This window comes from Betta splendens, chromosome 3 (assembly GCF_900634795.4).
Source record: "Betta splendens chromosome 3, fBetSpl5.4, whole genome shotgun sequence".
Lineage (NCBI taxonomy): Eukaryota > Metazoa > Chordata > Actinopteri > Anabantiformes > Osphronemidae > Betta > Betta splendens.
Genome location: NC_040883.2, coordinates 17642999 through 17668841, shown reverse-complemented (window position 1 = coordinate 17668841; position 25843 = coordinate 17642999). Strand labels below are relative to the sequence as shown.

Genomic DNA, 25843 nt, shown 5'->3' with positions numbered 1-25843 from the left:
GCATGCAAAGCTGTTTAAGAAACCACACGGGCGCCACATTTGCATTAATATCAGTTTCATTTAGTTATTTGAGAAAAAAACACACTCATCACAATTTCACCCTTCATTCAACTGTTTATGTACATATAACAGGCTTATTTTAATACTTTTGAATGAATTGTACAAAATACACTGTTCTCCCTTTATAATGTGTTTATCTGAAGAGGCATTTTGCAGATGTGCATTGTTAATTTGTGTGTGTGTGTGTGGGGGGGGGGGGGGGGGGGGGGGGGGGGGGGGGGGGGGGGGGGGGGGTGGGGGGGGGGAGGGTGAGGGCTGTTTGCATGCTGAAACATTGTTATTGCATAAGTCATTATAAGTCATTCCTCTGTGAGATTTGGGAAGCGTCCTTTACTGTAAACACCATGAGCCTCATCAGCTGATGTTTCTGGGAAAGGTTTTGCTGAACATACAAAAAAAAATAAAAAAAAAAATAAAATACAATTACCAGATTGTGTAGGACACACACAGCTGCTTGGTGGTTTTAGTTTGAAGGTCCTCGGGGGGACAGAACATGCAAAAGACCTGAGTAAAGTTAGTGACACTCACCAAAGGTCAGAGGTTAAAGCCACTCTGCTTTCTCAACGCTTCATCAGTGTTGTCACAAACATGTACAAAATGTGTGGGGGGAAAATATTGGCAAATCATTTTTAAAAAGGGTTCAGTGGGTCTATACAAGAGGGACACACAGGACCAGAGCAGAGCCACTGTGTATTTACAGGCCTGCAGCTGTGTCCAGTAACATTACAGGCAGTGGCTCATTCTGAGAAACTCTGCCTTGCTTGACCAGTAACACTGGGCTCTTCAATTGGCAACACAACCCATCATATCAGTCACCCACGCACACAATGACACAAACACACAGACACACACACACATCAGTTGCTCAGTTTGGACACATAGCAAAAACTACAACAATAGAAAATAGAGTGAACCTTCCTCATTGTCCACAGATCAACATATTTGACAAAGAAAGTGAAGTTTGCCATCTGTGTCTTTAAACAGTTAGAGGTTGTGAGATATAAAAACATATCTAAAAGTGTTTTTTTTTTCCTTTCGTTTTTCAAAAAGTGAATTTTAGAAAAGTGGTGACTGGCACTGTCTGGGGTCCTGTGAACAGCTGTAAGGCAACAAAAACACAATTCATCAGTGGTTTGCAGTCGCCTTATGACTGTGGAGGCTACATCTACATCTACATCTGAGGGATAATAAATAACAATGCCAGTGAGAGTCTTTGGGGAGCGTAGAAAATCACAACACAACTGGATAAGAGTGACTGTGTGAACCTTGTACCTTCGACAGATTCTGAGGGGCTGCCCTGTAGGAGTCACAGCAGGCCGTTGCTCAGAGGAATGCATATAAATAAGGGTTTAAACTACAGACAGAGCTACTGTAACTCACCAAACTGAAGAATTACATGAATAGGCAGCCGACAGGGCAACACAATCAGTAACACACGAGCCATTCCACAACATTATGGAGACAAGAGTAGGTGCAAAGTTAGTATAAGGTGTAATAAAAAACGCAGCCAAACACCAGCTGTTACTGGGCTGTACATAGACTCTGCTTGCTTCATTATTGAAAGAACTGTTTGGCTTTAATTATTTTACAAACTAAGTGAAAAAAACATGTGCGGCACGTCTTCTCACCTTAAATTCTACTTTTTTGTTGTTTAACTGTTTTTAGACATTTAACTTAATTATAGGTTTTGAGGTCATAGTACTGGACTGCTCTACACTGAGGTATTCCCAATTTCTGATAACTATCACCTCGATGTATTTGAATATACAAAAAGTGAATAAACTTTGTTCAGAGTTCAGATCATTGGCACAGATGTTGGTCCTGTGTGTCTTTAGTTAGAAGAAACAACACGTGATTCATAAAATCAAGAAACTATTCAACAGCATCCAAATGATGTGACTTTCTCAAGTTTGTTTGACTCAGTGTTAGTGGTAAAAGCTATTTCGCTGGTCACACGGGGAGCATGATATACAACCAAAAGAACAAAGCTTCCAATGATATGTGAAAAGTGGAACGCATACATCTGTTTGATTTATGATAAAGATTTAAAAAAAAAAAAAACAGTCCAGAGTGAGCTCTGGTAGGTGAGATCACAGCATAGCACCACGGCTCTCGGCTGTGCTTGGTCCCAACAATCCCTTCTTGTGTTCCTCACAGCCTTCCTGAGGAGGTCAGGGCCAAAAAATGAAAAGATACGAACACGAGGACCCACAACAGCCCATCTCTCCTTCTTAGGTTTGGTCTGTCAGGCGTGAAATACAACAGAGCATTTCAATACCCATCAAAATAAGCCAACTCAAATCTGAAAGTGTGCTGTGAGGCGCGTTCATCCTCACGTATGGAGACGGTTAAAGTGCGTGTTGGTCACTGTCAAAAACGTCCAGTGAAGAAGTTTATTCTCTCATCACATCATATAAAGGAGACCCAGGGACGTACGACATCGTCGTCCTCCCCATTCGTGTCCTCTTCTTTATCGTCACTGATGTGAGGTCTGTTTGGAGTGGTGCCGTCTACAGAACCAGCTCAGTTGGAGTGAGCCTTAAAAAACGTTTTTTTTTCTTAAAACAGAAGAAACCAGTAACGTAGCGGATAATCGTTTCCAGGTCGCATCTGGTTTGTCTTCGACAAATCTTTGGAAACAAGTGATATGATCTCACCTTACTTGACTCTTTTCTCCTAGTTTAAAAAAAGGATTAAAAACTCCAAACAAAGCAGTCGCTGGTCCCGGGCATCACAGATCATTTAGATGGAGTAGGTGGAGCTCTCAGACTGCTGCCGGATGTAACACTGGAAAGTCTTGTCTCCAATGGGGTGCTCCCTGCCGACACAGGGGGAAACGGTTAGAACAGCACAACGCACACCCGACACGTAGACGTGAAGCTGGCGGAGCACTCACTGGCTGCCTATCTTGGTCTTCTTGAACTTGTCCCGCTTGTACTTGGTGTGCTGCTGCTCCAGAGTCTGCACGGCGGAAACGACCAGCTTCAGGGTCTTGTAGGTTTCCTGCGGGTCGTCGATGACGAAGCTGGAGTACTCCTCCTGTTCAGGCCCGTCGTACACAGACTTACTGCCACAGGCCTCTGTGGGGGAAACGCGTGCGGCGCAGTGAGAAACCCGACACAGAGAAGAGGCAGAGCGGCTGAAAGAAGCGTGAGCTGACCTTGCATCTTGATCAGTTTACTCATGTATGTGCTGAACAGGGAGTAGATCCTCTCGGTCTCTCGGTCTCCGTCCACATCCAGCTGAATGTTGGCCGGGAGGCCGCTGGAGACACAGGCGCGCAGAAAAACAAGAGCGTGAGCGCAAAGGAAGCAAAGGAAGCCGATGCCTGACAGGCTGCAGTGACTCCGTACCCGGTGCAGGGCGTGCAGCCAGGCGCCGTGTCCGCCGACAGCCTGCAGCAGAGCCAGTGGCCGTTGAGGTAGGCTGACGGGTGGTAGGTGCTCAGGCGCTTGCGGTTGCACTGGCTGACTTTGGTCAGGATGTCGATCCAGTCGCGCGCCTCCACGCAGTTGTTGGCCTGGATGTAGAGCGCCCGCTCCGGCTGGATGACCTGGAACATCTGCAGGGGGGGTGGGGGAAGGCCGGGAGGGTCATGGGTGAGTCTGAGCGGTGGAGGGGGGACGGCTTCACGGGAATGTCTGTACTTACGTTCTTCATCTTGAAAGACTCCTCCTCCAGCCGCTCCACGGCCAGGATGTTTTCTATGGGAATGCTGCACAGAGCGCCCTCACCTGGAGGCATTGGGAAGCACAGCAGACGTGTCATCACAGAAGGGAAGACTGGAGTCCTGTCTGTGTCTGTGTCTGTGTCTGTGTCTGGGTGAGGGTGGGTTGTGCTTTCAGGGGTGGAGTTCAGGTAATTGGGGATTTACAGTGTAAACTCTTCCATTAATACTGATGAGGACCCTTCATTTTTTCACCTCTTACATGTGAACTGCTCTTTGGGACGGCTTCTTGTAAAGTTCTCTGTTGAGCTTGGTTGGATGCAGTAAAAACTTGGTAGAGATAAACTGCCTTCCTGGTAAACGTTACCTTTTGTTTTGTGGTACGTAAACTCGTGGTTGGTGAGGCGGAACCATCTCTTCTTGAAGTTCTTCATACCGAACCGGTTTCTCCCCTGTGCTCTCTTTATCATGAACCTGAACAAACACGAGTGGGAGAAAGTCAGTCTAACTAGTGCTGAAATGTTCAGCTACAATAAGTTATTAATGTTATGAATTGCTTTACATCAACATCTACGGAGAGATGTGTTTACTGGGGAGTTTGAGGATAATGACTGGAGCTGTACTGGAAACTATGACAGCGATGGGGTCCCAGTGACAGGTCAGGATGCAGGATGGTACAGTATGAAACCCTAGGATAGTTTGTCCAGCGACCAACCCCCTGCTGTCCCTGTCACTCACACCCAGCGTGTTTGGAATTATCCGGTGACCCTCCCTGGGTGAGCGGCAGCCCGGGGGGGGGGGGGTCACGCTCTCCTTCATACTACTGCAGCCACTAAACACGAACATCCAGCAACAGCTGCTCCGCAGGCGGCCTATACAGTTAACAAAGCCAAGTGCAGGAGCATCTACACAACGGTGGGAGAGGAAACAGCCGGCTCAGTCTGGGGGGAGGGTACAGAGCACACACAGAGGGGCACAACCTTCACACAGGTCGGGGGTCTTACCTGCCCTTCGAGCCTTTTGACCCCTTCCCATCAACCCTCTTTATAGTGAGTTTTACACTCCTACGCCGGGTAGCAGAAACAAAAGAGGGTGGGTTTGTTGATAAGAGAAGCACGGGCCAAACTACTGTCAACTGGAAACTTTCCCCCCGACTTTACAGCCTCATTAAAGCCTCATTAAAACAAAAGGTTTATGGTATGGCCGTAGCTGATCGTGGTGAAAATGAACTGCGCCAGCTAAAAAAATCCACCCACGCATCTTATCTGATGGTAGACGCAAGAACCAAGACAGGCAAATGTTGAACATCCTTTAAATAACTGGTAATAATGAACGCACGACTCTTACCCCTCTTTTAGCATGATTGGCGTTTCAATACTCCTCTGGTCCCACTTTCCAGAGGTGGAGATCAGGTCCAGGAACTGCGGAGAGGATTAAAGCCAGTCACGTGTCGCCGTTGTTCACTTTCACCCAACAAACTAAGTGGCTAAACACTGTTTTTCAGCCGTCACTTTGCTCCATCCACACTCACATTCTTCACAGCGTCCGCATACTTCTGTTCATTGAAGTAGTCGTAAAATGCAGCCATGTAAGACTCTTTGAAATTGGCCTGGAAAGGAACAAAATGGTGCAAAGAGCACAGAGTTTGAAATAGAACAGTAGTTCAGCTTGCAAGACGAAGGGCAGCAGTAAAATCTAGTCAAATAGGGGGGGAAACTCACAGATTTAGACTTTGCCAGACTTCCCAGAGTCTGGATGGTCTTTGAGATGAGGGTGAGGGTTCGTGAGGTGGCAGGGTCCTGGGTACACACAATAAAATTGATTTGATTCATCATAAGAGCAGTTTAATAGCATTGTGAGACCTCTTCTCTCCAGAGAATCCTCCCGAGTATCTGATAAAGTGTCCAAAAGCTCTAGCTTGATATTTCCTTGCTTACGTTCAGAGCAATACTCAGCATAAGCATCGGTGAGCGGCTGGGTTTGAGCTCAGGCTTACCGGATGGTGTGGCCGTAGATGGAACAGGTTGGGGGAGAGAATGGCTGGAGCGAAGAAACGCAGGAAGATGAAGCTGCTCACCGCAGTGTATCTGACGTCTTGGTCGACTAGAGACAGAAGGAAGAGGTGCTATTCCAGGTGACAGCCAACAGGAGGCGGCACAGTCTAGAGCACTGGGTGGCCACGGTTCATACTGCAGCATCCACATAACTTTAATAAGAGTGGTGGAGGCTTAAGTGGTTTAAAGTTTGACACATAAAGCAGAGCAGAGCAGTCTTTGTGTTTTCCTGAATAACGTGTCCCTGGACAGCATCGTCCTCTTTGTCGTCTATTTCCTCACAGTCAAGCAGGAGGTGGGTTACCTTGGAAACGGGTGGCAGCAGACTCTCTGAGAGAGAAGAAGATGTCACACATGACGGTGGGGCAGCGAACGCCAGAGGTGGTAATGACGTCAAAGATCCGGTCGACGTACTGTCGCAGGTTTTCCTGAAGAGAGGACGCAGAGCAGAGATGTCAGGCGACACGTACATGCACGCGCACACACACACACAAACACACATACACTTCTTACCCTGTTCGTGTCCAGGTTCTCCGACTCTTTAAGTTTGACTGGGTCGATTTCACAGGGTTTGTGTTCTGTGCAAATCTGTGAGGATTTTAACAGGAAGAATCCAATTGTAGTTCATTTTCAAAGACAGTTTGAGTGTTTTTGGCCAATGAAGGATCATGTCGTACCTCGTCTATGATCGGCTTGAGTGTGACCTGCAGGTAGTGCATTCCTGCCAGTTTCATGGTCTCATCAATACACTTAGACGTCAGCGAATTACCCCGGAAAATGGTGTTAGGATCCCTGCAAAAGGAAGCAGAGTCTCGAAATGAAAGAGCAAAGTCTGCCAAAGTAAACAAAGACCAGACTTCTCAAGTTTATTTAAGAGCCAGAGTAAATTATCACAGCAGTTTAGAATCTGATGGCCTGATTTTAGAGTCTAAAAACAGCAACACATCTGTACTTTACTTCAGTCATTTTAACTTCACTTCAAATTCCAACATTACAGCCGTCAACGATGCAAAGAGAGGCTCACTGTGTGCGGTTGACCTCAGCGTGAGCGATGGCGCTGATGAAAGGCACGATCTTGCCGTAGTGGAGGAAGAGGCGCACGAGGGGAATGGCGGCCTCCTGCTTCTCTCGACACACCTCCCCCAGGATGTGGGCCGCGGACGCCGACACGGGCTGCGGCGAAGGAAAAGCAGTTAGCGCGCGGAGGTCAGACCGTGGCGCGAGGTGCGCGGGATGTGCACGGCACCTCCACGTTGGCAGAATGCAGCAGCAGGTCCCTGAGGGGCGTGTAGTGCTCGGAGGGGAAGACGTGGTCCTCGGTGTAAACGATGTTCAGGCGGAGCGAACCCAGCTCCTCCACCTTCACCGACTTGCCTCCGTTCTCCCGCGGCTGGAGGAAGTACCTGAGGGATGAAAAGCACCGTGATGATGGGCTCCACACTTTTAGGTTCGCCAGCCTGAATATGGAATAAAGCAGCACTATATATGTTCATATTAACAGTCCACCAAGTCAGCTTTGTAGCTGCCTTTACATCTCGCGTTGATGCCTTCATTAGCCTAAATTCCAGCTGCAGCAGACAGATGTTTTCAATCAAAATCCCTCAGATGTGACTGTCCAGCAGCAGAGAAGGCCTGGAGGAAATAAGGACCAGCCGATGACGGAGGCCGTGGATCCGTTCACAGCTGCTTCCCTCAGGAGCAAGGAGACCAAGACACTAACTGGACTCAGAGACGCCTGTTACCGTCGCTCTGTGTTTCTGTTAAGCCGTTAACCACATTAACTTTACAACGTTGGACTATTTTAAAACAGTAAACGTGTTGGAAAATATTCAGGTTGTCGCCTGGTTAAATAGTTAGTTGTCAGTACTCGTTGTTATGGCCCTGCTGTTGCTATGACAACACTCACTCTGGATGTCAGGAGACAATGAGTGACAAAGTAAAATTAAACTACAAACTCAGCAGTGCAGCAATCCTCCATTATGGAAAAAAACGTCACCAAGCGTGTGACACCACATTAGATGTGACATTTGTTGCCAAGGGTCAAAAGATAAAAGGATTGGAAACTACATTCAATCCCTCTAAGGTTTTTCTATTTCATTGCTTTGAGTGCTGCGTCCCTCACCACGCGTCATGGACCCCGGCCTGACCGAGGGCCCGGAGAGGAACACGCACGCCTCCCAGGAACTCGTCCCCGAACTTCAGGTTGCTGGCGTTCCACAGGTCCACCCTGAACACAAAGGTCCAAACACAAGGCAGGTGAAGCGATGGCGTCGCCCTGCGCTGGTACCGACACCCACCGGCTCCCGGCGCTCACCTCAGCGCCAGCTTGTCCACATCCTCTTCTTCCACATCAAACTGACGCTTAGTGTAGCTTAAAGGCCGCGTCACCTGGAACGACGTGCAAAAACAACAGTTTCAACCCAACAGTGACTGAAAACTAGTACTTTTAATTCACCTTATTTCATCCCAACACAAAAAAAGAATGACAGAGACGTGATAGATGGCCTGCGTTTGCCTGCCAACGCGGAGCTACACGTGAGGCAGCGTGGAGGAGGGGCTCCAGGCAGAGAGCGCGGCAGGGTGAGGTGCAGCCTTCATGCTGGGAATAAATGAGACGGGCTTGTCTGATGGAAATCAATGGGCCAGATTGTTTGGTGGTTTGTCTGAATCAATCATGCGCTTGTGCTGCTGTGTTGTGGAGGGCAGAGGGAGGAGCGAAACAGGAACGCGAGACAGAGGGTTGGGGGGGGGGGGGGGGGTCACCATGTAGTCCATGAAATGTTTGATAAATCAATATTAACTGCAATAGAATCATGAAAATAACACATGGAAAGTTGTTTTGGAAATTTGTCATTTTCGCAAATGAGAAAAATGACAGTAGAAATGGAATGAAGGGGAATTTGAACTAACTAAGAGCGGTCTTTATAATTAATTACACAGCTATTGGGGATGGATTAGGATGGATTAACAGCAATCAACCCTATATTGGCCCTATATCATAAATGGACATGCACAACCATGGAAACGTTCAATTTGACAGCACAGAGGAAGCATTACCTCAAAATAGAAAACCTCATCGAACTGCGGATTGTTGGTTTTCCTCTTCACCTTGGTCTTCTTTGCATCTGACCTGAGGAGACACAGAGGGAGAGAAGATTCAAATCCTGCTCGTCCACAGTCTCGTACGGTAAGCAGCCTGGTCCCATGGCAAAACCACGGCCGCTCGTGTGAGAGATGTGACCTTGAAGGGCCCAGTAAGGAGACAGCGGCGTAGGGATCACACTGGCCGTTAACGATGGGAAGACCTTGGCACTCCAGCACCCTGTGGAAACACACACGAAGCAGGCGCTGAATGGGTGCAGCACATTACACATGCAGGTGTCACAGTTATAGCGTACTTCAAGGTTTGGGTCCACAGAGGCTGCTGTACGTTATTCAGTGTATACTCTGGGGCCAAAATCCATTATGTGACATAGGTGCCTCCAAAATAAGTCGTTTTGATTCTGTCATCATTCAGTGAGATGCTTAATGCAGCTTTAAATCATTAAATCCCTCAGCTCTGTTCCAGTAAAATACTGTAAGTGCCTTAACAGACGCTTGACTCAACGTGTGTGGAGTATTTTCAGTGTATACAGTAAGAAAGACACACACACAGTGAATGGGAAGATGAAGGCACCACCGTTCGGCCTGTTGGCAAGCGACTGTGCCAACTTTAAATTCTGCATGACCCAGCAACTACAGACGCAGCACAGAGGGCAGGCAGATTCAGGAAACAGAGCGCGGCGAGCGTTTGGTAGCACTCAAAGATCCCAGCTCATCAAAGAAGCAGGGAGAATACCTTTCTTCAAATCTCACAGGTTACACTGATGCATGTGTATACTAAACCTGACAACCTTGTTGAGCCCATTTCATTTCTACAGAAACTCTGACAAGTACACCATTTGCTGTTTTTTCTCTTTATTCTATACACTGTGGTTTATAGAACAGTGTAAGCTATGCAGGGGTTCTCAGCACAATGTTCTCATAGCAGTGAAAAATGAAATAGGTTATAATATTAAATTATTATTATTATAGATCTATTAATAAAGCCTGATCTAATCTGTACTGTATTCCATATATAACTACCAAAAAACTATGGAATCAGAAGAGTGAAAAGCATTAAAAATAAACACTATGAGAAACACTTGGACCAAAGCAATGTGTCGCATCTGGTACGAGTTTATGCTGCTAAGTTTATTAATCATTAAATTTCTTATAGGCAAATTTTATTAAGTGTTGTTCTCATGATTCTACTGTATTTCCTATTATTATTATTCCAATTTTGTAAAGTAACTAGTAAAGTATGGTTATGTAGCTATGGTGAAGTAACCGCATCTATCGGCGATGACATCACGCTGAAAGGGGATTAGGAACCCAACAGGACACCCAGCCGGACGAATCACATCCTGTGTGTCACGGTGATGCACCAGCAGTCACACACACACACACACACACACACACACACACACACACACACACACACACACACACACACACACACACACACACACACACACACACACACACACACAGGTTCCTAGCTGGTAATAAGGAGAGGGCTGCGTTAAGCATCACTAATGCCAGAGCGCTTCCTGTCCAATAAGCTTGTTTATATAACCCCTGCTTGGCCTACTCTCCCTTCCACCCCCTCCCCCCTTTCTCTCTCTCGTCACTGCTTTGAGCCCTGACAGCACCAGACAGCGGTGTTGAAGCAGACTTATTTGTTTTACTCATCATTACTCATATCGGTTCATGTGCTTATTTTCTTTTCTCTACACCCACACGTCCTGTCAAAATCAATTGCGTCACGCTGCCCAAGAAAAAGCAGGCAAAAATCAGGTGTGATCATGAGTCAGCCTTTGTGTTGTCGACTTACTACTGCCAGTAAGTGAAACTATAAGTTACTGGAAAAAAGGACACTTACAAAAACGGAAGGACACTGTTTGTTTGCATTTTGTCACACGCCCTAGTTCCATGTTTCCATGCGGCAACAGTCAAGTGTGACCCCGTGCCGGTGCCGCCGCCTTCGCGTTGAACGCAGCATTGGTTCAAATAAGGACGAAGCGCGTGGCTGATTTCTCCCTTCGGCCTCGTGTTCGATCCGTCCAGCCGAATGGGCGCGTCCCGCTCCGCGTCACTCAGACACACGTGTCTTTCTAGAGAAATCTGGCTACGTGACCTCCTGCTCTCGGCTCTAAGCTCCTTACCCGCACCGTGCTCTGGGAGCGGTGCCGCGCCGGCCCATCGTCAGACTCCACTGCAGTGGTGGCAGCACTGAAACGCCGGTGGACGAATCCATACATGTCACTAAAGCAACCACGTTGTGAGGGAATATAAGGTTTACTGTATATATGACCTTTTGACCTCTGCCAAATACTGATGCCCACATTCAAATAGGGCCCTCGAACATCTCACAGTTACATGTAACAAGTAGCACTAAACTTCATAGAGACATTTGTCCACATCAACACAAATGAAGAGTCAGGTTAACGTTAATGTTGACGTTGTGTCAAAACATGATCTTCCTTTTATTTGTGGTTTAAGACTTGTTCAGGGGCCACTGACCTTAATTACAGTACACCAGCATGTTTACCTCCACAGGCACAGTAATCAGCATTCCCTGGTAACTGATTAATTAATGAACTGACACAGGACTTCAAGAACCTATTATAGACGTGTCTGCGCACTGGCTCAAATTCCACAACAATCAAATCCTGTTCACAGAAATAAAGGTGCCAAAGATGAAACAATACGCGACCCAAGACGACCGGCGTGTCAGCGATGCAGGTTTCAACCTCTTCCAAAGACGGGCTCTGTGGACACTTTCTGAGGAAGTCATACATTCGCCAGACATTTTGGGAGGTCTAGTTGCCATTGTATTGTTTAAAGTTGTGCAAAGTTTCTTTAAATGTGCACTTAAAGAAATGATCTCAGATAGAGTTAAGGTACAAGCCAGGGCAAAGGTGTGTGTGTGTGTGTGTGTGTGTGTGTGTGTGTGTGTGTGTGTGTGTGTGTGTGTGTGTGTGCGTGCATGTTTGTGCGTGTGTGTGTGTTTGTGCGTGCATGTTTGTGCGTGTGTGTTTGTGCATGCGTGCGTGTGTGTGTGTGTGCGTGCATGTTTGTGCGTGCATGTTTGTGCGTGCGTGTTTGTGCATGCGTGCATGTGCGTGTGCGTGTGTGCATTCGTGCGTGTTTGTGCGTGCGTGTTTGTGCGTGCATGTTTGTGCGTGCGTGTTTGTGCATGCGTGCATGTGCGTGTGTGTGTGTGCATTCGTGCGTGTTTGTGCGTGCGTGTTTGTGCGTGCATGTTTGTGCGTGCGTGTTTGTGCATGCGTGCATGTGCGTGTGCGTGCACAGCCTCACCGTGTGGCTAATTTATGGCTGATGACTCCGCTGTCTGTGATGACTTCGCTCAGACGCAGCTCCAGGTGCACCTTTCCCTGCAAAACGCAAACACACATGTAAGCAAATCGTGCACATTACTCCATTGAGAGTACACACCTTCAAAGTCCACAAGACATAAGAGAAGATATTTTTAGAGACATAAGAAAAGGCCTAAACTCTTGAAACCGCTTTCAACTGCTGATGAATTGTGGCACAAAGACAACACAGATAATTGTGTATATAGGTGAGAAAGTGGTGGCGTTTCTTTGAATGGTTGAGTGCCAACATCGCGCTGGAGATGTTTTCCCTCTGAGGTGATTGGATTAATGACATAATGACAGTGTGGCAGCGCAGCTGTCTAGAAAAGCTCCATTAATTAGCGGCATCAGTATGCAAACTGGCAGGCGTCGCTCCTTCCAGCCGATTCAAGCCGCGGGAACACAGACACACATGTGGCAGGCCAAACAATGTGTCCTCTATTGAACAGAGGAGAGAGACACTCTATCTTCCTACTTCATTTGATCCATCTCCCTCACTTGTCTCCCTTCTCTCTCATTCTCTCACACATCCTTCCTCTCCCCGGCTCCTCGCATGAATGTGTCTCTGTTTCAGATCCCTGCTCCAGGGCTACACACACCCATCTGTCTGCAGATGTTACTGTTCACTGTGTCTCTAGCAGCGTGTGCGTGCGTGTGTGTGTGTGTGTGTCCCTCTCTGTGCATGCATGTGTGTGTGGGTGAGCTGAATAGTGAATGGTAGAAAATATTGGACATGTCTTAAAGCGTAAAAAATGCACCCCACGCCTGCTTACGAGAGGTTTTGAAAAAGCCAACATTTGAAATATTTCTCTGTGTAGTTAGAAGCGCGTCGCTCATCAGAGACTCGTTGGAAGCTGCTTCCCACAAGCCAGATAAAACGGCTAGTAAAGCTCTAATCGCACATTTGTGGGTTTCCAGACCTTCACAAACAGCAGCACATCCAAAAGTTGCAAATGTTCCAGTATTTGAGTAAATGGCCACGAATCAGCTGTAAACTGGGCACTCATTTCAGTAACTTGATGTAACAGTAAAAATAATGTGATGCATCAGGCTTCTGCTTGTACCCATAAGTGGCAACAGCAGCGCTGTTCATGAAACAGGATGTGCTGCATCTCTCCCAATGATCATGAAACTTTACAAAAAAGGAAGGGAGCGCAAATGATCACTTCTTCATTCAGTTATGAGACGTCTGCGTGGAAGGTGTCGTCATCGGGAGGAAGGTCTGAGAAGTGACGGCGCTGGAACAATGGGGTTTTAGCAGACATAAACAGATGCCGGTGACTTTAACGCAGCAGGACCTGATGTTTCATGTGCACACACGCTGTGTTTATGTGCGGTCCGCCTCGCTTCAAACATTAACGACCCTACACAGGTTTCTATTGAGCTTTGTATGGCTGTACAGTACGTGGGTTAATGCGAGTACATGTACAATAAAAGTAATTCAGTACTTTACTTCGAGGACAAAAACCTCAAAAGAAACTAAAACTGCAACAAAATCAACTGTTTTGAAGAAAAGCTTGGAACACACATAATACCACAAACAAATTATCATCAGCAAAAATCCTTCCTTTCAAATTAAAAGTCCGCTAACAGAGTACAAGGCTGAGGCTCTGGATGTAGATGTAAGGACAGTTTCCAGTGAAGCGCTTGGCAGTGAATTATCCTCACCCGTTGGTGTGTGTGTGTCACTTATTCAGACAAACAAGTAAGAAGCTCTAGGCTGGAAATAAGCATTTAAATAAGTTTACAGTGCAAACAAACTGGGAAATGAAACTGGCATCGTGGTGAACTGGTCCCAGTTCTCACCGAATAAACATGCATGTAAATAGCATCAGGTTATTGAAGTCTGTGTGACCGAAAGAAAAAAGAACCAGTTTGGCAATTCGTAATCTTTAAATCCAGTGTTGTCGAGTTTAAATATTGATACCAGTAAGTGTGGAAAATTCACAGTAGATTGATTTGTGGGTACCATGGAGAAGAAAACAAGCCAAAGTGAGTGCGCTGTCTCTTCACTGACCTGCACCTCTGAGTCAGCGCTGACGGGCTGCAGCTGGAACCACGTGTCTTTGCCGTGGTACTTCTGCAGGTCCTCTTTCTTCACCGCAACTTTACCTGCGCACACGTTGACACACAGCGCAGACAAATGAGGGACAGAAACACATTCACGCTTCCTAAAAGTCCTCCACCCTCCATCCACACACACACACACACACACACACACACACACACACACACACACACACACACACACACACACACACACACACACTGTACAGAAACCGCAGCTGAACATGAATCTCACCCTGAAAATGATTTTCAGTTTGTGGTCGGTGGTATAACACATACAGCACGCACAGGAGGGGCACACCCACACACACAGACACACAACCTCGACGTGACTGATCTTCTCATAACACGTCTCAGGCCACCACAACATCTATCTACGTAAAGTCTGCTAGAGTCGCCTTGAAACTGAATCAAGGATGTGTCGCATGAATCCATAACGTATATTATTGTCAGTTCCCAACGCATGAAGCGGCCGTTTGCTCACCGATGCTGGAATCCCTCCTGAAGACGTCCCTGTCGAAGATGTAGAAGGAGAGGTGTCTGAAGCTACGAGGGATCTCACAGTAGAAGTCTTCCCCATAGAAGGGACTGTTAATGGAAGATGACAAAGCAGAGTGGGATCAGCTATTGAGCTGTCTCTACTGTAGCCACAAACACAAAATGTGACAAAGTTTTATATCTATAGGCGTCGAGGCGTGAGGCAAAGTTTGAAGAAATGCCCTCAAGTATCACAAAACCACTGATAATCTAAGGGATGGGGCAGAAGAATGAGCACAGATGGGTAACCTGTGCAAATACATGCCTCCAGCCACGTAATACTCCACGTAACCTGACCTACCATTGTCTGAGGATTATCTCATAACGAGAAAGCAATATCAGAACGATGAGGCACTCGTTATTATGAGATCCTGGTGTTAAAATCATGACATCACTTCCCCATAATTATGAGATATTGAAGGAGGTTGTCCTTCATCCTCATCCAAGCATCAAACAACAGAGTAAAATCCTGACATTACATTATTTGCTAATAGGAATTATTATATCCGGTTATTAGCCTGTTTATTTTCCGTGTTCATACTCTAAGGACAAACACAGCTCGTTTTATTATTGCCCTCTGTGTTTAGTAACTCATTGATTGGCTGATCATCTTTTAGTATTTTTAAGCCATCAATGGTTTATAGTGTCACTTTATTTTTTATCATACTGTATGTGTTTACGTCTTGCCTCGTTCCAACAGAAGGACCCCCCCCCCCCCACCTTCACCACCGTGCCCCACCTAAACAGCGGCCACAGAAAGCCACAGCAATAAGAATCTCGTGAGCGAGGTCCTCGGGCTGCTGTTAACAATCGCTCACTTCTTCTGTTGGTCAGTGGACATAAAGAGAGAGAGAGCCGTACGCGCCGGCCAACAGAGGCGTGACTGCCAATAAACAACCCTACAAACACTTACATGAAAGGAATTCACTCATCAGCCCCGTTAAACTAAAACTCTGTAAATGCTTTGGGTGAAAGCATGGGGAAGGGACGGAGTCAACCTACCACAAAGACTTCTCAATGATCTTGGTCCTGAAAACCTCCTCCTGGTCCAGGTTGACGGTGCAGTAACAGTCCCGCATCCTGTTGGGCCCTGGGTACGGAGGGATGTTCTTTGCTTCTCCTACACAAGGAAACACAAAATGAAGAGCATGAGCAGTTGTTATGCTAATAAAACTGATGAAAAAAAGATGCTTATGAAATTTTATTTCTTTGTTGAGCTGGTAGAGTGTACCGCACTTTCTGAGTCATTACATCACTGCATCCGGGAGCTCATATAATGAGCTGGGCTCTGCCTGGACACAAAAAGCAGACCACGCAAACACACACAAATACCAATTTCACCCTCGAAACGACTCATGAAAACTGTTCTTGTGTGACTGTGAGTAAAATAAAAGAATCTCTGTGGGACATTTCCTGAATCCTGCCGAAGCGTAATCTGTTCATCGGGCGTGCGACAGACAGCCCTCCCTTCCACAAGAATGTGGTCCAATCAGCCCCTGAGGTACACACAAACACACAACGAGCCCAGAGGTGGCGGTCCGGTCCCACAGGAGCAGTTTGGTCTCATTTAGGAGGGTGTCGATCCATGTTAGTCAGTACTCTGTTACTTATTCTGTTAGCGTGTGCCCCGGGGACTGCACTCTGCAGTCTATGGTTACACGTGTTAGCTCAGCGCTGTCATGCCTGTGCCATTAACGTCCATTATGTGCACAGGAATCTGATCCTGCCATCGCTGAGACAAGGCCCAGCAATAAAAAGGCCTTGTACTGCTTCCATTGTACAACAGCCTTGCACTGTTACTGGCTTTTACACTGAAGGGTTAAGTGATATTTAACGTTTTTATGTCAGATGTGACAACCGGAGTGTTGTGTGAGAAGTTGTCACAAATGTTTAAAGCAAGGCCTAATTCATGAGAACGGTATCACACACGATGGCCCACAGTTGTTGCATCCACACTGCACCGAAACAAGGTGAGGAGGTGAGGTTCACTTCAAATCAATGAAGACACCATGAATCTGTGCACAGCATCTATCCAGCGCTGCATACACTCATACATTCATACATTCCCCACCAACATTTTAGCACAGGACCAGATGAACCCACACGCACAGAGGAGCTGGTGTTGCAACAATGACAGCACATCATGTGTGAATGGGGAAAAGGAGATGAGTAATGACATTAGTCACGAGGCTTCCCAGTGTGTCATTACAGACAGCTCAAACCTGTGATTTATTTACAGTGGTGACTTTGCTCTGCAGGGACGTTCGGCAGCAAAAGGTCAACGTTTAATATAAAAGGTTCCTCAATGACACAGGAAAAGGCCAAAACCAACAGCAAGTTGCTGCCTGTTGTTTCTTATGGCGTTCCCTCAAACATGGCACAGCGTGGACTACAGGTCAGGTTGTGCCATCAGCAAGGCCTGTGTCCCTCAGGTTGATAATGATGAACCATGAGAAGATTAGTCCTCCCCGTCTCACCTCTGCTACACACTGAGCTGTTGTTGCTTGTAGTCCTGGAGAAACGACATTATTTCCACCTGCAGACGACCAAGCAGCTCCTAGAGCTTATTAGGAGGTCTCCACCTTCACTTGTATTGTTACACAGAGGCCAAACACGCAGCACCTGGTGCCTGAGCGGCCGCTGTAATTCCCAACCCCCCTCATTCAGAAAATAAGACGCCGGGCTGTAAACATGGCGCTCTGCTCCAGTTTGTTGTTGCAGACGCTGTCTGTGTTTGTGTGCGAGGGCAGCGCCATGACATAAGTCTCTCTTATCTCTGTCCTTCTCCCTTTACTTCCCACCGTTATTAGAGCGCTGTCCCGCTGCCGCCTCTCCCTCGTGTATATCTCCCTCCTTTAATCCGCCTCATTCATCGCGCTCCGCTCCCGCTGGCGCTCGCGGTCTCTTGAATGGACGGCACCGTCCTGGATGTCCGAGTGACCAAAACACCAGCGCTGAGGTCCACTCGGCGCCTCTACACGCAAAAACTGGGGGCCCAGAATGACCGAACAGCTCAAAACATAAAAAGATGTGCCCACGTCATTCACATCTACACATGGACTGTAGCTGTCTGCACAGACCTGTGGGTGTTGTAAGGGTGTTGTAAGTAGCCGCAGCAACCGTGGTTAATAACACACTGAGGAGCTACACTCAGCAAACTCATTAGTTGATGCCCACAATTAGACAGCATTGGGAGGAAAAGGAAAAGCAGACGGACGTTCGTTTATTTGTGTGTAGTGAGTGTGTTACCCCACAAACACGAGAACAGATTAAAGGGTTTATCACAAAACTAGATTCTGTAGGGACTGGTGTCCGTCTGCCCAAACTTCCCTCCGCTGTCTTTTTCGCCTGCTCCCTTTTCACTTCTGTTTTTGTGTTTTTCATCTGCACAGTGTGTGTTTTCTGCAGTTGTTTTCGTTTTCCTTTTTATAATCAGCTTTAACCTGATTTCGCTTTACTTTATTTCTGGTTGCTTCCCCATTTTTCGTTTCTCCATCTTTCATTTTCTACAGATGGGAGCATTTCTTTTTCCTCCTAACAATTTGAAATGAAAGAAAAATGGACAGCAGCGACTTCCTTTTTTCATGAAGAAAATACACCAGAATACACGGCCCCGGTGGCTGCGCGACAACGTACAAAGGCCCACTGCGCGTGCATGCGAGAATCGCATGGGCGTTGGGCTGAACTGCAAAGATGCAATCACGACAAGAACCCCAAAGAAGGAGCGAGTGCGCGGAAGTGGCACCGAGGAAGGGTCCGCTCCCAAAGTCACTCCTGCAGAAAGAGAAGCAAAGCCAACAGGAAAAAAGGAAGCATCAGTGACTGAGTCAAATGTGATGGATGCTGTGAATGCGCCGTCCCTTCCCCTCCTCCCCCTCCTCCTCCTAGTTTCGGTCAGTCACACTTGTGCGAACAGCTTGACAAATCTTCTCTGACAAGAAAACATTCGAGGATACACGGGCGTGAATGCTTTCGGTGGCTTTAAGAAAAGGAGAGGGCGGGGTGGGGGTTTGTTGGTGTTACTGGGAAAAATACAAGCGGCGTAGTCAATCAAGGGTGTGAGAGAGAGAGAGAGAGAGAGAGAGGCAGATAGAAAGCTGAAGAGTGGTTAGCTTTGGAGAAAGCTACAACAGGAAATGAGATGAGGAGAAAGGAATTTCAACTGGATCCAAGATGTAGTTTAAAAGCAGCGAACAAGCCCTGTTACCCCTGAGTGTGTACATGTGTGAGGCAGCGATCGAGACGAGAGAGAGAGAGAGAGACGGGCAGCGAAAGAGCAAAGGAGGAAACTGTCTGCGCACAATATATTGTTCCACTCTTGATGCTCGGCTCCTTTGATGTTTTCAAAGCAGTCAAAATCAGAATCGAAACAATAAGTGTCTTTCTGTAAATGACTGTACATCAAAACACTGTGCCAACACACACACTGGTAATACTGTTGATATTCACAGCAGTAGAGCGCAAGTCAGCCATTAACCCATGTTAAACCGGTCTCATTAAACCCATTTAAGAAAGAAAAGTAAAACAATAATATTAATAATTGAGACAGTCACAAACTGCAAAGCCAAGTCTTGAACAGTTTGTCCCGCGATGTTGCCCTGTCAGTAAAATGGGACACTTTAACAGACAGACTGAGACAGTGAAGACTCCACGAGGTGGAAAACGTCTAAACATGACTTTTCCCCACTGCGAGCCAGAGACTACATTTCCCAAGGTGCACGGCGGTGGTATCTTCTGTCAGACCTGCCCACATCAGCAGGTACCTGTGGGTGATTGTCAGTCATGATACGGCCACAGACAGGAGCCCGGGTCCTGATGCAACCTGCTGCAACACAACATCATCCAGCGCTGCCGCTGCAGATCTGTTACGAACCCTTAACTTCCACAGATGCTGTGATCTCACACATTGGTGGTTCGATTGATTGATGGAGACTCTTCTAACTGTCTGCATCAGACACTAATCGAGGCTCCTTTAGTTTAAACCTTGTATTTAGTCTCTACAACAGACACTGCTGCCTGTTACTTTCAAATGAAACGCTTCTTGCCATAAATCGCCCACCGGCCATTAAAAGCCCACAGCAGAACCAGCCGAGCGGCTCCGCGCTCCAGTTTCCACACACACTGCAACGGCACGACGAGGGGGAGCGTGGAAAAAGCAGTTTACGCTCAAAGACTGGGTGTGCTGCACACCACAGTTACTGATCAATCCCGCTGTGCGTCCAGCGCAACCCGGAGCTAATGATCACACGGACTCGGTCACCGTGTTAAGTCCCAGTAAACGGACACAGGACGCAAGAGGTTGGCAGCGAATGGGGGAAAATCAGCCTTAGAATCTGCTCACACGGAGTCACGGTGCGAAACCTCGTTGAGGATGTGGGTGTAACCTTTCAAACCGGCCGTGTCCTGGTGGCCTGTGCTTAGCAGTACAAGCATGGGCTGAAGCTCTTTGTGGCCTGTATGTTCTGATCACTACTGACAGCACTTTGTTTCAATCAGCTTATATTTTTCCCCTTTTTCGCAGCTTTTTTCGTACGGCACAATAAAGAGAGGGTCGATTGCGTGGTACAGTAGGATGACACAGCTGGTGTCGCCAGAGGTCAGTGGCCCTGTTGCAAAACTCCCCATAACCAACACAGTCATTTGTTAGAGGAGTCTCAAGCTTCCTTCTGTTTTAAGTTTTTTTTTTTGAAAAACCAAAAGTCAAAAGCACAACGTGGCACCGACTCTCTCTTCGCTGCAAAGCAAGGTGCCGCGGAGGTCACGGCCGGGAGGAGTGGACTCCCTCCACAGGGCACCTGAAGGACATCCTGAAGGAGCGGCACTGAGCCCTTTATTTACCCATGCTGAGCGTGCATGCTGGGCCTACGGCGAGACTCGGCTCAACTCGCCAGGCGTGAGCTCAGAGGGCGCAGGCAGAGCTGCAGTGTCCACACCACCTTATTCCTCCAGCCTCAGTCAAAGTACATGGCAAAGTGCTTTATAGGAGCTGATTGTAACTCTGAGGCTTCATATCAGACTGGAGGATCCTTCAGGGTCCGACTCCTAGAGCTAAATTCACCTCCTACAGTACATTTCTTCCCCTCCCTCTCTGTCACTCCACATCTCCCATTCAGTCTGGACAGGAGGAAGTTTGGGAACCTCTGTTGGCCAGATGTCAAGAGTGTGGAGGAGGGGGCTCTGTCACTAAAAAACAACTCTTCCCTCCCAGGCCTGAGTCATCCAGCTGGAGCAGCTTGAATTCAGCCGCCCACTCCGGTTTCCTGGACCCCCAACACTCCACCGCCTCCACACAAGATATATAATGTAGTGTTTCCTATACTGGGGCCCACTCAGTGCTGAGGCCCAGTGCCACTATATCCATTATTATGCTTTTATTGCTGCAACGCTAATGACATGGTGCACTGCCAATGCGCTAAGGCCCGAGGAGCGCTGATGCCAGGTCAGCAGAGCCCTACTCTCAGGCCGGTCCAATAACTCTGGGCTACATCAGCTGATATGCCACTGGACTGTGGAAGCACAGAAACTTGATTCTTGGTATAAAACTGCAAAAAAAAAAACACACAAGCAGCGTCAGAGGGAATAGCACTTAACCAACACTGCTCCATGTGGCAACGGCCCCACTGCAATGACTTCCTTACTCGCTGCTATGCTACACATCTCCTCAAAGGCGTCCACAGTCATTTGCCCCCCGCTGTTCTGTGATGTGTTTACCGAAACGCTGATCCGGATCAGGCTGCGTCTCGCGCAGTGACAGAGGAGTCAAATTCACATATGTTGTTGTTAATTAGTGCCAAGTCCCGGCTCCAGCTGTGCCACTGAGCAGTCCCATCCCTGCCAGCGCTGACAGACGAAGCACAGCCTGCTTCTGTGTGCGACGCCACCTCTGTCCCCCGCTCCGCTCGCTACATCTGCTCTGTATTAGCTTGTTGCCATGCAGGAAAAAACACTATTCTTTTGTAGTCTCCTCCAGCCAATCAGGAAGTGAATTGGGGGGTAGTTTCCTGTTTCCTGACTCGGGCCCAGTAGCCCTGTTCACTTTCCAAAATACACGTGTTCCTCCAGGAAACTGAGGCCAGTCGTCAGCTGGCGGAGCAGAGCCCCTGGAGTGGAGCGACGGGAGCGACGTTCGGCGCGGCCGATCCCGTCCTCCACGCCAGAGGCCGGGGCGCTGACGAAAACAACGTGATGCAAGTGTTACACAGACGTTAGTTGCAGCAGCGAGCCGTGGGGATCGGACTGACAGCGAGGCTGACTGCTGCTAGGTAACTGCCCAGCAAACTGGAGGGTTGTCACTGGCATTAGGGAAGCGCGAGGAGCGAGGAAGCTCGGGAAGACAGCGGCGCACACGCGAGTCAGGAGAATCATTAAGTGGTGGATAACAAGTCATGACACACTATGAAAAAACGGCAACTGCTTGTAACAGGGACAGTAATAACGGCATCGCGCCAGTGGAGGAATGTACTGGTTACTAGTTGCAATAATGGAGAATATTCTGTTTTGTCCATCAATACATTTGAACCAACAATAGCAGTGTCGCACTACTTAAATACAGGATTTGGCCACTTCCTCCACCGTTGCCCTTTGCTGATGTGACTGGGGAGCAGAGCCACTTCTAGAAAGGACATCCACAGTGGTCCTCCAGTCACTGGCGTTTCATTCATGGGAACGAAGCGCTGCTGGATGACTGAACATCCATTCAGAAAGTGCAGCGCGCTAATGAGGTCTTTGTGATTCAACTATCTCCCCAGAGTTGCAGGTTGGTGCGTGTTGCCTCACAGGGGCTGAACTCAGCTCGGCTCAGTTCTCCCCTGCTGTTCCCGTGGCAGCAGGTAAGGGCACTTTGTACCAGCGCCACAGAAACAGCAACAGCGCACTCGGACTTAACGTGTTTTGTTGTCATTTTTTTTAGCCAGCTCGTCCCAGCTGTCGCGTGTTTAGAGTCAAAACAAACTGGACAGAGCAGCCAGGATGAACCGGGTGCCAGATGTCAGTGAAAACAAAAGGAGATAATGATGAACTGAGATAACAGCCAGAACTGGTTGTTTTGATATAAGGAAAAATATTTATAATTTAAATCCTTTTTAGGTCAAATTTCCACAAATTTTGGTTTTCACATAAAGAAGTCACATTTTGTACTGGTCATTTGTAAAACAACTGAATCAATGCTTTAATTAAATAATCCTCCCACCACCCCATAGGGAAATCGTTTAGCTCATGTTAACCTAATTTTTGTCCAGTGTGCAATATGATTATCAGATATTTTCTCATTTTTATTATCTGCTGTAATCTACGAGTTACAAGTGATTATGAATGACCGCAGTTAGTTACGTAACCAAACATTAAATTTAAATTAAATTAAAATTAAATTGAGGAAATTTCTTGCATAATAATAATATATGAACTGCCTAAAAGCCTGCAACCCACCCAGCCTCCTCATGGCTCCGTTCACAAGACATGCCTGCGCCTTTAGGCTCCTGCAAACCAGGGGTCCCCACTTTAGACCAGCGAAATATCTAAATATAGAATTCTGGGCTAACAATCCATAGCTGGACAGTCGAGCATGAAGCTGCGTGGAACGGGACGCGCTAACGTGAGCGGCTCCCTGCCTGCGGAGCGTAATGAAGGTTTTTGTGTGTACTGAAAACACATCTGGGTCTAGCGCGTGTTTATGATAAAGCCTTTCTGTCGCGGTCTGCTACATATCAGCCAGTCTGCTCAAACTGGTTCAAGTCTCCATTCGCAGCCCTCCACCGCACACGGGACTGGGATCCTAATGCCAGCTGCCGAATTCCCACAGTGTCCCATAAGGCTCTCGAACCTTTCGATCCGTCCTTTAGCGTCTGTTTATACAGATTACAAGCTGGTGCGCCGACAGGGAAACGTGTGATGTGAATTACAATAACAGGCAAAACAAGAACTGATCCCGGTCCCTCCAGGCTCCGGCCGTCGCTGCTCAAAGCGGAGGCATCCATTGAGGCGCCCAAATGGGGGTAGGGTTTTTTCCCTTCTTACCTATTTTTATTTTAACGCTCTGGAAAACTCGCAGACCTTCCTCTTCTACCGCCATGCTTTCGCCGTGGCTCCTTCCCTTGTGAAGCCTAAATAAAGACAGTCCTCCACGGTGGTCGCTTCTGGTGTCTCCGGCGCTCGGATATTCCAGGGGTTCTGCACATCTATGCTGTCCGGGCAGCGATCATACTCCGGCACTCGAGCACTGCTGCTGTTGGCTGATTGAGAACAAGCGGGCGGCTTCGACTCGCGCCCCGCAGCAGCAGCAGCAGCAACAGCAGCAGGAGCGGCAGCGCCGGTGGGGGTGTGGCTTAGACAAAGCCCCGCCCACGCATGTATGGAGGCTGCTATGTGCCGCACAGTGAAGGGGAAAACAAAACTCACCAAAACGTAACTGTAGGTTCGCACTGACTTGCCAAATGTGTACACAGTAAAATCAAACAATAAGGATTTACATGCTTTGCTGTAGATAAATGCTAATGCTAATTAGCATTGGCATGTATGCTCAATACCCATCCCATCACGTCTTTGCCTGGTATCACTGGTATTTGCAATTAAAGTTTTTTTTTGCTTCACGCAATAGTAAAAGTGACTTTCCGTTTAGAAGTATTCACAAAAACTTACTGCTCTTGATTGTCATTGATCGCCTGCCATACTTGTGTTTCAGCCTCATATGGATGGCTAAACTGAATGACAGCCACTAGCTCCTAGTGTTGAATGACTGGAAAAGTGTGCTGGAAGATTAGAACGGCTATCATACCACCATGCATGAGCTTTTTATCTGCACACCCTCTGCCTGAGAGCAGGCAACACACCGTGTGTGGTTGTTTATGACTCACAATCGTGTCTATGGGTTGAGTAGGTGGCATTTTTTTACAGTACAGCCACATTATAGAAACACAAAGGTCCTCACCATCATCTGTCCTGGTGGCAAAAAGAAAAAGAAACTAATGCAAACACAGCAGGGTCGAGGAACTCAAAGAGAAATCACACAAATCAAAAGTGGAAAGATTAAATGTTTCTATTTTCATTGGTAATCTGGAGCCATATTTAGTGTACAAGGTGCTGGCCTGCCTGGCTGGAGGGGGACATCAGGACAGGACTGGAGATCCATTCAGGTGAAAGCCGCAGGGACAGCATCGGAATACACTTGAGCCTACTCTGTCACGTCTCTGACATCGCTATGACCACATTCCTCAAAATAGCTCGACTCTGGTCTGGAACACTCCACAAACCCAGCTGGCCGAGCCCAACCCAACGGAGATGTGGGACTTAGAGAGCAGCCTCTCCAGCAGGAATGACTGTTAGCTGCGGTCCCGCTGCTGCTGGCCAAGCTGTCGGGATTAAGTGTGACTCCTTTAGAACAGCTCTAAATCTAATTAGGTTATACGTCTCATCTCTCCCCTTAACCTGTTCAACACTCATTATACACACCTCTAAATTTATATTTTATGCTATGTTTGCCCCCACACTAGCACAGTTTGGTAAATGCTTTTTATACTTCATGTAAATAACAAGTTTAAAACAAGCCAGTACTGTTTCCACCACTGACTGAATGTGCATATTGTGCCTGTGCGTGCATATCAGAGGCACCGTTAACATGTTCTGTGTGAATTTGAATATGTCCTCCAACACTCTGTGGCTATTTTCATAGATAATAACAATAGTGTACTGTAAATAACCCCTCAAGACAAATGCATTTGGACAAAATAACTAAGTGATGGGATGCAGTAATAAACAGTAATAAGGTAGGGCCTCTATCTTGGCCACATCCTGTCAGCTGCGGGCTTGTGCAGCTAGTAGCAAAATGGGGGAGTGATTTGAGCTCTTCATCTGAAGTTTATTTAGCTTCACAGGAAAATGGCTAACTCTTCCTCTCGCTGGTGTAATTTTGCATTCGTAGATGGAACGCCAGTCAAATCACCACAATGAGCCAGAGCACAGTGTGGAAGTCAAGGGATGCCATTATCATGACATACCAGCCAAAG

General features: G+C 47.4%; 1 protein-coding gene across 1 annotated transcript; it reads right to left on the bottom strand.

Moving 5' to 3' along the window:
* Positions 1-1614: 1614 nt before the first annotated feature.
* On the bottom strand, positions 1615-24135 carry rasa3 (RAS p21 protein activator 3). The gene is made up of 24 exons (XM_029144714.3): positions 23859-24135; positions 15849-15966; positions 14794-14897; positions 14260-14354; positions 12184-12260; positions 9023-9103; positions 8839-8911; positions 8096-8169; positions 7904-8008; positions 7028-7184; positions 6806-6954; positions 6459-6573; positions 6295-6369; positions 6086-6209; positions 5724-5830; positions 5449-5526; positions 5259-5336; positions 5075-5148; positions 4095-4201; positions 3712-3794; positions 3414-3622; positions 3221-3324; positions 2957-3140; positions 1615-2878 (listed from the first exon to the last, which is right to left on the bottom strand). The coding sequence occupies exons 1-24, from the start codon at positions 23911-23913 to the stop codon at positions 2803-2805; spliced, it is 2502 nt and encodes an 833-aa protein (XP_029000547.1). The 5' UTR covers positions 23914-24135; the 3' UTR covers positions 1615-2802.
* Positions 24136-25843: the final 1708 nt, after the last annotated feature.